The sequence below is a fragment of the Struthio camelus genome, chromosome W (assembly GCF_040807025.1).
Source record: "Struthio camelus isolate bStrCam1 chromosome W, bStrCam1.hap1, whole genome shotgun sequence".
Lineage (NCBI taxonomy): Eukaryota > Metazoa > Chordata > Aves > Struthioniformes > Struthionidae > Struthio > Struthio camelus.
Genome location: NC_090981.1, coordinates 59,943,880 through 59,961,058, shown reverse-complemented (window position 1 = coordinate 59,961,058; position 17,179 = coordinate 59,943,880). Strand labels below are relative to the sequence as shown.

Sequence of the window (17,179 nt, the reverse complement as noted above, 5' to 3'; positions counted from 1 at the left end):
TTCCACGGCCTGAGCCTACTCATAACCTGCATATGCCCCTGGCCAAAAACGCTTTCTGCATACTTGGGTGTGAGCACTGCTATTTATCACTTCATCTTGCAAAGCCTAGTTCTCTCATGGGCCATGGGGAATTCTCAAATTAGAGAGAGTAACAGTGTCAACAGCTAGAGATCTGTTGTCCTTGTTAGTCCAGCATGTCAGGGAGTGTTTGAGCAAAAAGTGTGTGCATTGTGGGGGAGGCTGCATTTTGCTCCTGCCACATTCTCGCATATGGAAGGGGGAGCTGAATCCCTGTGACAAGCTCTGCCTAGCAGAACGAGCCCAGCTGCAGGACTAGCGTATGGTTCTGGTGCTTCATCTCACCCAAAAGTGACCTTGGGAGCATCTGTTGGGGTTCACACCACATAAGGGCTCTGTGTCTGGCAACGAAAACCATAACAGTGGGAAAATAACAATCTCACTAAGGAATCAGGGCTCTCAAAGCACCGTAACTCCTCTCAAAATTAGTCTCACCTACTCTTTTTTACTCTGGGGAAGCTGAGCCATGGGAAGCCACTTGAACTCCCTCGTAGGAAGTGCTGAGGCAGGGAGAGCACGCAATGGAAAGGGTAGTCTAATGCCTCACTTCCACTTCATGGAGTATTGCTTTAGGATCACTCCAGGGGAAGTAATGAAGCAAGACGATGAAGCAGTGGTGTGGACAATGTAAGGCATGAGCAGGAAAACCTGCTCTAGGGTGGGATTCCTTTGTCCAGGCCAGGACACAGAGCTACATCTCATTCCTGGCCTTACTGGCACTGACCCCTGTGGATCAAACACTGTCATCCAGAGATCTGCAAGGCAGATGGACCATTATGATTATCAAGGCCAACATCTGGCATCACCCAGACCAAAGAGCTCCACACTCAGCAATTCCTGCCCCAAGCCTGCCTGTCTTGCCTGGTGGAGGGCATCTTTTTTCAGAATGACTATAGATCTTCGTTGAAAGGCTCTGTCACCCAGTGCAATGTCGGACAGAGATGCCCCCACACAAGCTCTGCCTGCGGGAGCATGGTGTTAGGAAGCAGATACGTGCTAGCTCAGGCAGAATTGTCTGCTAATGCTGGAGTACAGCATCCAGAGCCAGTATTGTTATATCTGAAGCACGTTGGGGTATGTCCACTCAGTCCCACACAAAGTCCCATACCCCCAGGATTAGTCCCCAGGATCTACAAGATGCTCAGTGCGGGGGAAGAGCAGAAGAGCAGAGGGATGGTGTGCTTATGCTCAGATTGCTTAAAGGAGACCTGGACAAATCAAGCATGCCCGGTGGAGAGGCTTGGCCTTAAAAGCGTAAAGAAATATTTGTTGGCCAACACACACAGAAGATCCTAGGACTTAACGAGCTCCTAGGCTGAGCGTTAGTCTGCTCATCATCCCAATAAGATGCCCAAAGAGCCTTTCCTGGCCAGGTATCGTCAGATGGGCAGGATAGGGTCAGCCTCCACACCCCTCTGGAACGGCCCCTTGATGGTGCTGCACTGCTGTCTTCCAGCAAATTCTGACTCCCTGTTATTTTTCCATTAGGATTTTACACCTTTCCATGTTGGCCTGCCTCAACAAGCCTACCTCTGTCTGCAGTTCTACTTTGCTTACCTTGAACAGCTCTGCTCCAGGCCTGTTCTGCCTGTCTCAGAACATGGCAGTTTCCCCAGCACTCTGGCCAAGGTTATGCAGCTTGGCTGGGTCAGAGCTGGGCCATGAGACTTTGGAGCTCAGTGGGCTGAACCCTAGGAGCAAAGGTAAAGCCAGAGAGGGGGTTACAGAGAGAGAAGGTTAGAGTGGGGAGGAAAGGGGGCCTCTCCATGCTTTTTGTTGAAGCTGCTCCACTCTGAATGGGGGGTGGGGGGAGGAGTCCCTGAGCCAGAGAGAGCGCAGGAGCAAACAGAGCTCCATAGTGAAATATCTCTACTTTAAGAGAGGAATGTGTTCCCCAAATGCTGAATGCAGAGGACAGTTTGGCATTGCCACTTCACACCAGGGGAGCATCTCCCACAGACACACAGCCCCCAGGGACTGCATGAGACAAAGTTCAGTCCAAGAGGAGCAAAGACCAGGGCATGGCTGGTGGCATATGCGGCTGCCAGCAACACGTCCTGTATGACATTCAACAATACCCCATTGAGATTCTAACTTTACTGAGGTCCGTGCAAACCTCCCTGCGGGACTAGGATCCAGCTTAGGTGTTTAGAGGTACCAGCACTACCTCCATTTGCTCAATGGGAGCAGCTCCGCTGTCTAAGTCAATGTCCAGCTCAGGAGTGGGGCCACCCAAGGATGCCAGATGACCCATATCAGAGCATATAACCAGCGTTCATGGGGCACAAAGGAAAGCCCTGGGTAGCACCATCCATCCACCTGCTGGGAGGCTGCTCCTTGGACATGTTACTGCTGAAATCCTGGAAAGTGACAGAGTTCAGAAATGGAAACAGCATCTTTCCATACTACTGCCGCACTCCCACTTGAAAGACTAACCCCAAATCTACCTGTCAAGCCCTACCATGTCCCTTGTGCTGCTGCCAGAGACAGTATGAGCAGGGCTGTCTCTTGGGTCCCAGGCTCCTTTGCCCCACTGGGAAGCAGGAGCTCTGCACTGCCCTGCTCTGCAGGAGCTCACAGAGCCACCATCAGTGCTAACAGACCTCCTTGAGGTGCAGAGCAAGTTTTCTCATTCCTAGGAAACTCATTTCAAGTTTAAACCCTTCTCTGCCCTCCCAGCCCCCTCCAGGTCTCTCAGGCTATGTGACAGAGTGCTGAAGCAGTGCCCATGACAAGAGTGTCTGTGGGCCCATGGGATACAGAGGCCCAGCTACAGCAACCCTGCTCTGACCGCAGTCGGCATTAGCAGCTGCAATGTCCACTGGACAGTAACTACATGGTCCACCAGAAGAACAGCAATAACTGCTGGTGCCCAGCCCTCCCAGCTGCTTTGCCAGCCCGGTAGACACCCACCAGCACCCACAAGTTGCACGGGCACAGCTTAAGCATGGGCTTTGCAGTCTGAACTTTTCAAAAGGTTTTGCAGAGTCAGCGTGTCCTAACAGGGCCTGAAGTCCAAGGGTTTAACCAGAGATGAGCAACATTGTAAGAGGAGCCTGAAGGCAGCATGGGCAAAGCAGAGGGCAATGCAAGTTCTGCTCTCCTCTCTTAGTGTTACCTCTTCATCCATCACTTCCACTCCCAGATTAGCTATTTTTATTGGTGAGGCACGTGGCCTGGATTCATGTTTTCGTGATATCTTGATGAGGCTGAGCTACAAACAGACCCTGGCTCCCCTTGCATCAGTGTTGTAACACGCTTGCTATGCACGCTGAGCAAGGCAAACAAGGGTGGAGGGCTGCTGGGGGATTCCCAGCAGAAGAGCTGGGCCTGAAAGTCATCAGCAGGGCTGCTCAAAACCCAGCAATTCAAGAGCAAGCAAAACAGTTTAGTCTGCTCAGGAGCCCTGAATTGCTGCTCTGGTGGTGGACTTGCCTTTGCTCTCTCTGACAGCTCTGCACGGACGTTGCTTAGTTTCTTTCTAAGAGAGGAGCACCCTTGCCCAGTTTCATATCTGCTGCCCAAGGGAGCCCACAGGCTGCAGGCATATGTACGGGTACAGCCAAGGTCTACCCTAGCTTGTGCTGAGACCCATTTGTCCCAGGGGGACCAGTTCAGGTGTAAATTACTGCCTGAATGAGGCCTATCAGTTCTTGCAGCTCAGCCAAAATTCCGGAAGAGAAAATAATAATAAATAAAGGGTGACTGGAAATGCTGGCACAAGCCAAAAGGAAGTAGCTGAGCTTTACACAGAAACCTACCACCATTCTTGTGGTTTCAGATGAAACTCAAGTCACACGAGTCCTTCGGCCAAGTTTCGCTACCAGGTTTCAAGCTTGTTCCAGCCCGAACGTTAGCGTGACCCTTAGCACGAGCAAGCCACCTCTGCAGGACATGGCTGAGCCCAGGCCGGATGGCGGCTGCACTGGAGAGATCATGCTCAGGGCTGGGAGAGTGGCCAGCACCTCTTTTGCCTCGAAGGCTAGAGGAGCTGGGCTGGTTTGGCAGGCAGAGGGGAGCTGGCTCGTCCTGTACCTGCGATAACAGAGTGCTGCCAGGAGCTGCAAGCTCAAAGCAGTGGCCAGCTGCTCCGTGTGCCTCAGTTTACCACCCTGCATCCCCAAAAAGGGGCTTGTGGTTTCAGTCTGCTTGCTGCTGAGCAGCGATTTTTCTCCATTCTTTCCTTCTCTCACCCCACCTAATAAATTTTCACCCATGCTGAACCCATGCAGCCTGGCCACCCACTAATTTCCAGGGGCACCTGCTTCACGGGAGAAATCCCTTGGCTCGAGAAGGGCTCTTCTTCACTGGCCACAGAGAGAACAGCCACTCTGGGGACTCCCATTTCCCCTTAGCTGCCCCAGCAGCCAGGCTGCCGCATGCGGAGGTGTAGGAGGGCCTCGAAGAAGTGTGTTTCTGCCTGATAGTTTATCTTGGGTGCCAGCAAAGGGCTTGGAGAAAAGCCCTTTTGGCAGCTTTTAACTGGATTGTTTGGATGCAGCAGCAGGAACGTTAAAATATTTTCATGCCCAGGAACAGACTTCGTTATATGCTGTTCTTCCCCTTTTCCCAGCCTGCAGAGCCCTGAGGCAACTTTAGCTCCTTGTGAAAAGAGGGAAGGAGCAAGACCAGAGCCCTGGCCCCGTTCCCAATCCTGCCAGCAGCTCCCCCACAACTGTGAGCCCTGCTGTAGCCAGCTGAAGAGGAAAGATAAATGGAGACATCTCTCAACACTGCTTGATCATGGTTATAAGGCACTTTTACAGTGCTTTTCTCACACACATAGCAAAAAGCGGAGTAGTGCTGGGCCAAACTCAGCCACACAGTGAAATTTCTATTTTTGGCCCTAGCCCCGGCCCCGGGGGAAAGGGCAGTGTAATCAAGTCAGGGAGCATAAATTGTGAAAAGGACTTAGACCTTTCCCCAGTGCGGTCCCAGCATCAGGGAGAGCATCCTGCCTGAGGGAAGGATGCTGGTGGCATTGGCCCAAGTCTGCAAGCGGAGAGCATAAAACACACTTTTGCACACTTCTGTCTGGGACTGAGCCAAGACGCATCTCCATAGCAGGGGAAAAACCTAGGGAAGGAGCCCAGCAAACCTGCCGAGCCATGGCAGTGGAGGAGCACCCAGAGGCAGCAGCGCTGCTCCTGCTCGCCCTGCCTCAGCACGAGCCAGCCACCGCGACCCACCACCGGCAGGGTGAGCGGGGGCTCACCTCCTCCCTGCAGCAGCCTCACACCCAGGACTCGCTGCTGGGCGGCACATGAAGCGTCCCTCGGCACGGAGCAAGCCCAAGACCCCAGTAGGTGGCCACACCACAGGGCCACGCTGCCCATCCCTGACGCGACCAAAATCCCGTGGAGCCCCACAAGGAGGAATTACAACAAAGGGGGCTGCACTGGGACTATCCCTGCATACGGAGGCCAGGTTAATCCTCATGCTTTGGAAGACAGGAACAAGCTCCCCCCCACTTTAGAGGTCATTCACATCTGGATCCGTCACTGTGACATGTCCCCCATCCCTTCCTCCCGGACCCCACGTTCCCCACAAAACACTCCCAGCTCACTCCCTGCCCCAGCCATCACTCACGCCCTCCATGTCTCATCACATCTGTCTCCAACCACAAATGCTTCAGGGCAGGGAAAGTATCTTATTGCTTCTTTGTAAAGGGCTGCGGTAAATCGCTTGTACTAAACAAATTGCAATTACCAATGAAAAACATCACCGTCACAGATAGGAGCTGTATTACTCACTGGAAGAAGTGCTTTCGACTGGGTCAAAAGGGGCTGGGGTAGGAGCTGCAGAGATGGAGGTCAGGAGACCTGCTCTGTGCTGGCCATTGTGCCATTCACCAAGGGCAAGCAACAACATGGCAGAGGCCACTGGCCCCGTGGCTGCCTGAGCCAACAAAAGGCATATGGTTCCCCAATGCCTCACTATCCCTTAGCCAGCTCCGCAGGCACCAGCTGCCCCACAAAACTGAAGGAAAAGGTGCAGGCACACGTATATGGACAAAGGTAATGTGTAGGGAGATACTGTTGCCCTACATCTCCCCTACAAGGGAGGGGCATGGAGGGGGTCTATTTTGAAGGGTGAAGGGGGAAGCAAAGGTCCTTGGGACAGGACCATCAGGGGAAGAAGAGATCAGGCCAAAGTCCTCCCACCACCACCTGCAAGCTCTCCCCTGGCCTCAGAAGGAGCATTACCTTTCTGCAGCCCCAAGTTGGCATGGGAGGGAGCATGGGATTCGGTTGCCCTTCATTCCACCTGGCTGAGCCTTTATATAAGTTAATCCCCATTGACAAGACATAACACTGAGAGCTGGCTCAGCCCTGCTTTATAAGATACCTCTTGTCCTGGGCCTGTGCAGCCCTGCAAGCCCTGATCCTGCCAGGTGGAGGACAGCTAGCACTATATGTTCCTTGCTTCTCTGTGTGCCTGGTTTGGGGGGGGGGGGGGGGGGGGGGGACACCCTTGCCACAAGACAGGGTCAGCTGTTCCCTGGTGTCACTATGGAGCTGACTGCCCACCAGCAGTAAGATGTCCCCTATTCCTTGCCCCGTAATGTCACCGGGGTCTCCAGCCATGTAGAAGCACAAGGCTAAATACTTTGGCAGCAGCTCCAGCCCACAATCAAGCTCTTGCCCTGCATCAAACACAAGGCAGGTCACCCCTCAGCAAAACAGAGCTCGGACACTGCACATTTCCTGATGGGTAAGAGCTGGCAAGCTGTAAACTCAGTGCTCAGCAGAGTCACCACTGCAGTTTTCCTTCCAAACACTGCAATTCCCAATGTTTTAATATTCACAGAAACAACAGACGATTTAGCCCAAACGGAGAGATTTTGGCAAACTAGAGCACTCCCAGGCTCCTGCCTTCCCTTTTGCTGGGAACCTCCCTCAGCCTTTCCAAACACATCCAGGAGCACGAGGGGAGAACGAACAGAAATGATTTGTTCAGTCACTTCAGCAGCAAAGGAGCACCCAGCACAAGGCACTTCACATGTGTAAGCATGCAAGAGTTTCTGTGCAGGCTCATGGCCAAGCACCTCACTGCCCCGTTAGTGGCCACGAACGAGGTGCAGATCTCCCTTCGCGTTCTCTGGCAGAAAGAGGCAACAAGTTTGCTGAATCCAGTCACTACCCTTGGCAGAAAAGCAGAGTGACCATGAGACCAGTAGGTCTTGAAGCAACAGATTTAACATCCTATCCAGAACACTCCTTTACCAAGCAACAACTGTCTACGGTTATTAAATGGCCTAAATATCTACTTGCCTTGCCAACCAAGCTCTACCTATTTTTGGTTTCAGTGATATCTGTTGTCATCAAATCTGTTTCCTCTATTGCACATGATTCATTTGCATTTTGCTGTTAAAAAAGGTGTTCTTCCTCACTCAAACGCATGAGATGGGACTATCGCATTCACTCCTTCACATTTCTCTCTCTTTCCCCAGTAAGAGTCCCCACACTCATTTCAGATAAGACAAATATCATAGAATCACAGACTATCTGACGTTGGAAGGGACTTGCAGAGATCATCTGGTCCAGCCCCCTGTTCAAAGCAATGTCACGTACAGCAGGCTGCCCAGGACCATGTTCAGTCAGGTTTTGAACATCTCCAAGGATGGAGACTCCACAACCTCTCTGTGCGCTCTGTTCCAGTGTTTGGTCATCACCACAGTAAAAAGGCTTTTTCTTTAACTGGAATTTCCTGTATTTCAATTTGTGCCTCACATCCTGCCATTGGGTACCACTGAGAAGAGTCCAGCTCCAACTTCTTTACTCTCCCTAGTCAGGTATTTATACACATTGGTAAGATCGTCCCTGGGCCTTCCCTCTTCCAGGCTAAAAAATCCGAGCAGACTCAGCTTCTCCTCATATGTCAGATGCTCCAAGCTCTTAATCACTGTTGTGGCCCTGCGCTGGATTTGCGCCAGTATGTCTGTATCTGGGGAGCCCAGAACTGGACAAAGTGCTAATGTGGTCTGACCAGTGCTAAATACAAGGAAAAAAGTGTGGTCATTTGTGGACGGTATCTCTTTGGTTTTGCAGGCCATGAGAGTAACAACAGTGGGCACGATCTCTCTATTTAACCAGAAAAGAGCCTTCTCAACACCCACCCCAGCCAGAACTTTCAGGGCTTAACATTTTCACATGAGCACAACTTTCTTTCCTGTGAGAAACAGGAGAACTTTCAAACGCTTCATCCCATCTTTATAACTTGCTCCAAAATAAAAGAGGCATTTGTAGTCTTAAAAACAATAATAGGTCCCTTCTCAAGAATAACTGCACTCCTCTGAACAAGGCATATAAAGATAAATAGAGCAAGATGTACAGTTTGGGGATAAAAAAAAAAAAAAAAAAAAACACACACTAAAGCCTTTCCTAGGACCAATTTGTAAAAAGGAAGACTTCTGGAGTGAAAACATGCTCTGCTTCCGAACAGGTCCCTCTGAAACCTCTCAGCGGCCTTAGATGGTCCATTTCTCAGTACGAGTTTCCACTCTTTTGACCAGACCCTCTCCCAAAACTTCAAAGTCCTCCAGAATCGCCTCCACGTTGGGGACGCAGACCAGCTCATTGTTCAGAGTCGTCACCATCCTTCCTTTCATGCTGGAGACCTGTAGGACGCACACAAGTTGTGAAACGGAAACACTTGTGCTCAGAGCTGCTTTGCAATCTTTGCAAGCTTCAAGTAAGAGAAGTAACCGCTCTCCTGCCTCAACACATTCAACCCCCTCACAGTACTACACTTGATTTTTTCAGCTTCACTTATCATCCTCATCTATCATTATCAGAACTAATACAATGCTACAAGAGTGCTCCTTCTGGCTCTTTACATGGCTTACATTGCAGCCACAGTCCAGGGAGTGTAAGGGAAGAAGAGAAACACAATTGCCTCATACAGGGGCATGGTAGAAACTGGAGAACAGCACGCTGGCAGCCATGGGTGCATGGAGGAGCCCGCTAAGCAGAGCGTACAAGGTGTCCAAAAGGCCACATATCCCAAAGTAATCGTGTGCAAGAGCCACTTAGGTTCTGATCTGTTGTCAGGTGTGAAGACCTCGAGATGAGAAAGATCCTTGGTTCCATGAGGGTAAAAAAACCTCACGTTGAAGCAGGCCAAACTCAGCTCAGATCCAAACATCTGCTCCTCTTGTTTCACTGCTGTGAATAACCAGGTTTCACAACAGCAGCCAGGCTGAATTGGCCAATGCCTCTGGCCATGAAGACAGGAGAGATAAATCACCCAGAGGGAGACTGACAGCAGGACAGCCTGGACTGCCAACTCTGAGCCATGAGTCACCAGTTTCTTTGCGTCTTCCCTTCATAGAAAGCAGCATGAATCACTCCGGCATGTCTTAGAACTACCTTAACCACCCTCTAGGGTTCACCAACCCACACACTGCAGCTGGAAAATATCTTATATATCAACAGAACTTGGGTGCTACAAACCTGGGGCTGCCACCCCAGCTTCTTATAGGTTGGGTATTTCTGGGTAAGACACACCTAGATCACAAGAAGCAGGGACAGCCTGCTACACACATCAATCATCTTTGGCAAACAATGTATCCCCCATCTCCCAGAAGGGGACCAGAGAAGAGCACCTGAAAGAGGAAGCTCTGTTTTGACCTAGCAATCAGGTGCTCGGGCTCATCTAGGGATACAAGTTCTCTTTTCAGATCTGCTGATGAGGAACAGATCTGAGGAAACCATGGCCATAGCCTTGCCTCAGTTTCACCCCCTCTGAGACAGGGGCAGAAGTATTAGCTCAATTTCTCAAAGAGCTTTTGGGTTGATGAGTCAAATAAAGCAATTGCAATGCAGAAAACAACCTTCTAACCAGTCAGGGTACTAAAGGCAACAGAGGCTTAAAGCAGTCAAGAACTCACCTTAAAAGGCTGAGGCTGAAAGCTCAAAGGTTTCCACAAAACTGCAATCACTTCCCCACCATGCTTGTCATAGAAGAACAAGGCGAGATCACTGAAGGCATCCTGGAGAGAACAAAAACAGGCATCACATGAAACATCCCAGATCCAAATCTCTTATCTGATTATGTACCCTCACACCGTGACACACAATAGCTCCACACAAAGCAGGACCAAAGCTGCAACTGCGCTTCCAGTGGATTCGCAACAAGCAACAATTGGCAGCCCATGGACAAGTCCCAGGTGCTTTCTACTGTCTCTTGTCCACCAGCCTTGATGGAGGCAATGAAAAGCCACCAAGTTCTGTATGCAGGCCTAATTGCTCACTACCTCTCGCTGTCCCAGAGAGCAGAAACGTGAGCCACTATCTTCCACAGGCCTGCAAGAGCATACAGAAGTCGGCATCCAGGTCTAGGAAGTTGGACCCCCTAGAGCCCTATGTGGTATAAATCGATGAAACGATAGTGGAGGTTCTCCAGGAATCTGCTCTCCCCGGCCCAGTGTTTCAGCAGCTGTTGTCAGTGAGGAGCCTCCTTTGGCAGCTGCCAGGCAGGAGAGCTCCAAAAGAGAGCTTGCAAAAAGAGATGACTAAAGCCCACAGTCGAGTTTTGTCCAAGCAGACATGAGCTGGATTCCCAGCCCTGCGAGGAGGCAGGGGATGAGCAATGCAGAAGTAAACAACGCTGCATGTGAGCAACTTCAAACCCGACAGCTTGGACCGAAGCATCAGCGCCCAACGGGGCTGGCACCTGCAAGCAGGCATCCCAGATGCAGCTGACCAAGACAGCTAAGAAGCTGCTGCCTCATATCTGTTGATCATGGTCAAGGTTAACACGACACACAGCACATGCTTACTGAACCAAACTGACAGCCCAGGGCAGCAAATACCCCCAGCATCAGTGCAGGACAAGTTTCCACACACAGCCTCACTAACTTTGGAGTGACCTACTGCAAGGATACAGTCCCCCCCAGTCCCTTTTCATCCTTGTCCTGATGGCCAACAGCAGTATGGTGATTGCATTGCCTTTGTTTCCCCAGCTGCACCTCTGCCACACTCTTAAAAAGAGAATCAATTCTCTATCGGCAATACTGTATCATGAGGTTGTCATGAGGGCACAGAGGAAAATTAGCATCCTAGGCAAGCTATTTAGAAACGGTCTTTTGTGGGCAAGGCCTGGCCTGGCCTGGCAATAGTAAGAGGTAGCAGTAGGAGGAAAAGGTGGATTGGTTTGGTATTACCAGCCATCCAAATCGGTGAGGTGGCATTTTAAGCACCAGTAAGAGCCAGTAAGTAGGGAGGGGTGTTGTTGTTTGTAACCTTCGGAGCCAGATTTATGAGTCTGAACTTGATGTTTCATAGAAGGCAACATGATCAGGCCAGCAAGCTGGGAAGGTGCTGAGACCTGCCAGCTCACCCCACTCCACGGGATCTTCATAGGGGCCAGGCTGTCAGAACATTATCTCAAACTGGCTTGGAAACACCTGTCTAAAAATACAGTGAGGAAGAGGCAACCTGCCCTGGTCTTTCTTAGCTGAGACCAACCAGCAATGCTCAGAGTTCTGTCAACACAGAAAATTCCTCCTTTTGCCAAACACGAGGCAGGGAAAATTCAGTGAGGAGCAAAGCACAGGGCAGGCTGACCACCAACACACAACTTCCTGAATCAAAGGGGAACGATCACTCTCAAAGGGGACCAGAGCATGGGAGAACCTGAAAATACCCCATTATTTATGGGGTGAAGTCTCCAGGGCAACATGATGCTCCCTACAAGAAAGATATGTTTACAAGCACATCTTGCGGGAGAGGAGCCAGGAGCATTTGCAGGAAAGCAGCCCTCACAGACTCAGCTCATTTCCCCAAAAAATCTGCTGTTCCACCCAATACCCAGCACCTTTTAACTAGAAAACAGGGAGCAGAGAGCAGATGTTAAAAGGATGGCATCCAGTTTAAAAATCCAGCAAAGGGTATGCTTCTGTACTTGCACTGTTCCCAGCACCATCCACGTGACAGCTTCAGGCCAGCTACTCTGAGCTGCAAAGATGCACATTCATCTCCTGGGAAACTGCAGCATTAAAAGGGACTGATATATTAGTCACCACACTTCTGTTTGTGCAGAGGCTTGGAGAGCAAAAGCAAACACAGTTCGCCTCCCTTTCCACATCCCGTTCTCTATGCCCAGTGTCAACGGGCTTGCCTGGGCCTGCAAACACCTCCCTCAAGAGAAAGTTTAAAAGAAAAGGGAGAAAAGGTGGGGAGTACATTTGAACCCCTAATCCTGTCTCAAGCTGCCCTGTGTTTTTTGTCATGTTCAGTCCTACAGGCCCAAAGAAAGCCTGGTAGGCCCAGAGGGATGGAGAAAGGTGGCTGAGTAAAACAATACCCTGATCTAAAATGGGATTACTGTATTAAGCATTTTGGGCTAAAGCATGAATTTTGCAATGAGATAAGCGCTTGTTAGTTAAGCAACTACATTACTGTGGTTTGGGTTGGTTTTTTTCCCTCCCCCTAACCGTTCACCCGCCCATTTTCTCACTGCTCCTACTTACACCTGCAGTTGGGGCTCCTTGCATCATATCTGTTGGAAGAACAGGAGCTGTCTGGGGCATGGGAGGTCTCTGTACCTGAAATACACCTAGCAACTCTTCCTGGTGCTATGGCAGTTCAAGTGGTAAATGTTTCAATCAACATTTGCTCAGTGCTTAGAACATCTTAAGTGCTCTCATGAGGGATCTGCCAGTATAAAACTCTATTAAAATAACTACAGCTACTTACTTTCACAAACAACTAAGTTCGTTGTTAACACTTTACAGTCCTTGCCATACTACCGCAAACCTGGCCCTGATGCTCACAGGTTACATGACAGACAGAGCAAGCAGTACTGCTGAGAAAAACCAGCCCAGGATTGCTTCTGTATCAGAGGATTTTCAAAAGAGAAAAGGAACATGGGTGTTGGATTTGAGATTCACCTGTTAAAAGATATTGCAAACCACTCAAGCTGTTCCACTTCCTAGTATCTCACCAGAGCAGCACGTGCATCCTCCTTCTGGGGGTTCCCAGCAGCAGCAAAGATATATGGGAAGGAAAAAAAAAAAAAAGGCAAAAAAAAAAAGCCACCCACCAATGCTCTCCTGGCTGCATTAGAAAAATATGCCTTTCCCACCAATCCCTCAGCTTACCCAGTGCAAAAAGCTTTGACGACTTCCTATGGGAGAAATTCAAAGCAGACCTGTTGGAAGGCATTACCACACAGAACACAATCAACAAGCGCCTTTGAGCTCACCCAAGGAGCGCAAGGGGCTGCATGCCTTGATATGTACACGCACGCCCACGTGCATATCCAAACATGTGCAACTACCCCCGACCCAAGGGCACTATCTTAAGAGTCACACAGTCACTCTGCAGCTGTAAGAGCAGGGAATTTCCTGCTACTTCTGCCCCTCCAAAGGCATAGATCCAGACAGGAAGGTTTCCTTTCTGTACTAGGAAAGCCTACAGATCTTCTTGAGTTTGCTTGTCAGAAAGATGCCATAGCAGGAGTCAGGCCTGTCAGTCAAAACAGGAAGGGAGCAGTCTGACCTGAAAAGACTCCACCAGTCTTTTCTTCCATAACCACAGCTTGTATGTTTTACAAGACTGAGAACATTTAATACCAACTATTAATTCTTTCTTAACATGCAGTAGCAAGATATGCATTCCTATAGTGTGGAGAGAAGAAGGAAGAGGGCTGTAAATCTCCCAGATAAGTCTTGCATGAGGGAACAAGAAATGCAAGCCATTACACTAGTGAAAAGGATGTTCACAGTAAAGTAAAAAAAAAAAATATTGACTCGTTCATCCACACAGAAAAATCTCCCCTGTACCAGGAAGGTGGGCAGCTCCTTTGCCATGACCTCTTCAACAGACGCACACAACCGGAGTCAGCTAAATACCAGTGAAAGAGAGCACTGCATATCCAGGGACCCAGTGAGAACAAGATCGGATAAGAAACATTGTCTTGTAACAGCGTCATGTAGACATGCAGACTGAGAGGGCTCAGACAGCTGAATTTGACTTTCCCTGCATGAGAGAACAGTCTGGACTTTTTGGAGGAGGCCAATCTTCTAGCTTTGTGAGCTCGTGAATGCACGCAGATGAGCACAAGTTCATCCACGAGACTTGCTCGACGCAGGCAGAAAGATCTTCCCTTGAACTCCAAAGGATACCCAAACTACCTTGGAATAACAGCTAGGATAAGTGATCCTTCACATACCACGTCCCTAGCAAACAGCACAGAACTACAGATGAGGCACCCAGGTTCTGCAGCACTCAAGGAACAACAGCGAGTGCGGCAAAGGCTTAAGGAAAGGAAATGAGCCAGCAGAGTCACGAGAGAGATTCAGAGGAAGGCTTGGCCGAGTTCTTTAAAAACTTAATTTAGTCTCACTGGAGAATCCCAATCAGAACCCAATCCAGGCTTTGCTTGCTGTGATGCTCACCACTGTACACGCTAGGAAGTTTGGTTAAGGTCTGAGGTTCCAGGGAAGCCCTCTCCGTAGGAAGTCCGGCACCTGCTTTCCCTCAAAAGCATCTGTCTGCAAAGCCTTCTCATTTGGACTAACTCTCAGAACAGACCTTTTCTATCAGATTTGTTCTGGAATTTAAGAGCTCACGGTCTGAACCCCATGACCAGCCTTTCATCTTTACCCAGAGCCTCTCAGGCACCAAAGCCACTCGACCAGACTGGCTTCTGCAGTACATCTACTTGCAGCAGGAAAAATTAAAGCAGTCAGGGCCTAACACTTTCCCCCCTTTCATTTTCTCCTCTGATTAGGCTCTTTGTGGAAAGCATGTATCAATCCCTTGGCTCCAGACAGCTTCTGCTTTGCTCAGCCCTTTGCTTCGAGAACAGAGAACCCTTTGGGTGCAATCAGGTTAGACAGGACAAAGTAGGTCTCCCAGTCATGGGGCCAAGGCGCTGGGGAAGACTCTACTCCCTGTCCCTTTCAGCTTAGTTAATATGCTCTGTGACCTTTCCAGGGGAAGCAACCAGTTTGCTCAGAGAGAGATATTCATCAACCCCTTCAGATCAGCCTGCAACTGACCTGGAAGCTAAGAGAGCAAAATGAACCGGTACTGCAAGATACCTCTTACACGATGACCAAAAGGGAACAGTCATACCTATCTCAGACCCTTCAACAGGAGGGAAACCCCCCAGCCAGCACTGTCAAGGCAGATTTCAGGCTCTCTATCCCACAGCTTCCTCTTCTGAGGAACCCATGACCAGCCCCTGCTCTGTTCCCTTCAGAGCTCCCCATGGCCAAAGAACAGGGGAGACCAAACACACACTCCTCCTTTAGGAACACTTCACCGCTTCCAAAAAAAAAGGTAAGCTTTGCTCCTGTCTGTTTCTTCACTGAGAGGATGGTATAACGGATTCAGGGCTAGCTGTAATTTGTAAGCTAGACCAACTATACTCCAAGTCTGTTATTACCTGTATTAAATGGGCAGTAAAAATTCACAGAGTTTGGATGTCATAATTGCTTAAAAGATAATTAAAACTGCTTTCCAGGGAAGTCCCCTCCACACCTTGTGCCTCTGGACCCATTTGCTGACACATCTCTTTCAGGATACAAAGTCGACTGGAAATATAAAAAAAGTGTTATAATCAGGAAACTCATCAGGGAGTTGCAAATCAGGTGCTCCAGTTTATGGCTAGATTTGAGGCAAGTCTGTCAACAGCTTCCAAGGAGACTGCTTTCCCCATTGGCTCTTCCAGTACTCTCAAGCTCCTCTTTGAGTAAGAGGTTAGCCTCCTGCCAGGTCTTTATGAGCACCCTGACCTCTCTGGAGAGGCAGCGGTCCTGGCTCCATGCACACAAACGTCTCCAGTGCCTTGGCAGCTGCTAAAAGACTCCATTCAGCTCTAATCCTCCCTTCCAGTGCAGCATGGCAAGGTATTTTAGGCTTAAGAAGCTCCATTTCCTACCCAGCTCTATGACTCTTCATTAAGATTTCACGGGGGCAGGTCAAACCCTAATCATTTAAAGAACAAAAGAGAGAGGCCCGTCTTGATATTCCTCCTCAGATCCAGACACCAGAAAAGATGCACAGTGAAATAAACTGTTCCTGATCACTTTGCTTCCTGTTCCCTTTTTAAAGTATTGTGCAGGGTATTTCTCCTCCTCCCTTTTGCATAACCTGGAGCTCAAGAGATCTCCCAATGGTCTCTGCAACATGTTCCCAATACCTCCAGCTTGCCAATCACCTTCCTTCTTCAGGGCAGCAGACACCCACCCTGCAATGGGGACCTCCTTTCCCCTCTCCTCCACATCCTCCCTGGCTCCAAGATAGAAAGGCACTGCTATTTGCAAGGAAATCTGGGTAGGATATCAATATTCTTCCTCAAAGAGCCCTTGAAGGCATCCATGTCTCACTTCCCCCCCACAGGCTGTCCCAACCTGGTGCGGATGACAGAAGGGCTGAACTTGCATCTTGCTAAGTCTGACAGCTCTGCTGAACCCAAAGCTGATTCCTAAGGTCTAGGCAGAGATCAGCACACAACCTGGCTGCCAAGAAGCCTCGTATTTAACAGAGCTCTGCCCCTGCGCCCATGGTGAGGAAACCTTGGAAGAATCACAGAATCACAGAATCGTTTAGGTTGGAAGGGACCTCTGGAGATCATCTAGTCCAACCTCCCTGCTCAAGCAGGGTCCTCTAGAGCATATTGCCCAGGATCACATCCAGACGGGTTTTGAGTATCTCCAGCGAAGGAGACTCCACCACCTCTCTGGGCAACCTGTTCCAATGCTCAGTCACCCTCACAGTGAAGAGGTTTTTTCTCAGGTTCAGATGGAACTTCCTGTGGTTCAGTTTCTGCCCATTGCCTCTTGTCCTGTTGCTGGGCACCACGGAGAAGAGGCTGGCCTCATCCTCTTGACACTGCCCCTTCAGATACTTGTACACATTGATGAGATCCCCTCTCAATCTTCTCTTCTCCAGGCTGAACAGGCCCAGCTCTTGCAGCCTTTCTTCCTAGGAGAGGTGCTCCAGCCCTCTAATCATCTTGGTAGCCCTCCGCTGGACTCTCTCCAGGAGTGCCATGTCTCTCTTGTACCGGGGAGCCCAGAACTGGACACAGGACTCCAGGTGAGGCCTCACCAGGGCTGAGGAGAGGGGCAGGATCACCTCCCTCC

General features: G+C 49.9%; 1 protein-coding gene across 1 annotated transcript in view; it reads right to left on the bottom strand.

Annotated features, from left to right (window-relative positions):
• Positions 1-5,710: 5,710 nt before the first annotated feature.
• The window catches only part of LOC138064146 (nucleolar protein 6-like), a 40,764-nt gene continuing 29,295 nt past the window's right edge, over positions 5,711-17,179 (bottom strand). Inside the window, exons 25-26 of the mRNA XM_068925410.1 lie at positions 9,971-10,072; positions 5,711-8,698 (exon numbers count right to left, since the gene is read on the bottom strand). Of these exons, the coding sequence (XP_068781511.1) occupies positions 8,549-8,698; positions 9,971-10,072 (252 nt within the window). The 3' untranslated portion in view covers positions 5,711-8,548. The remainder of the gene's footprint in view (positions 8,699-9,970; positions 10,073-17,179) is intronic.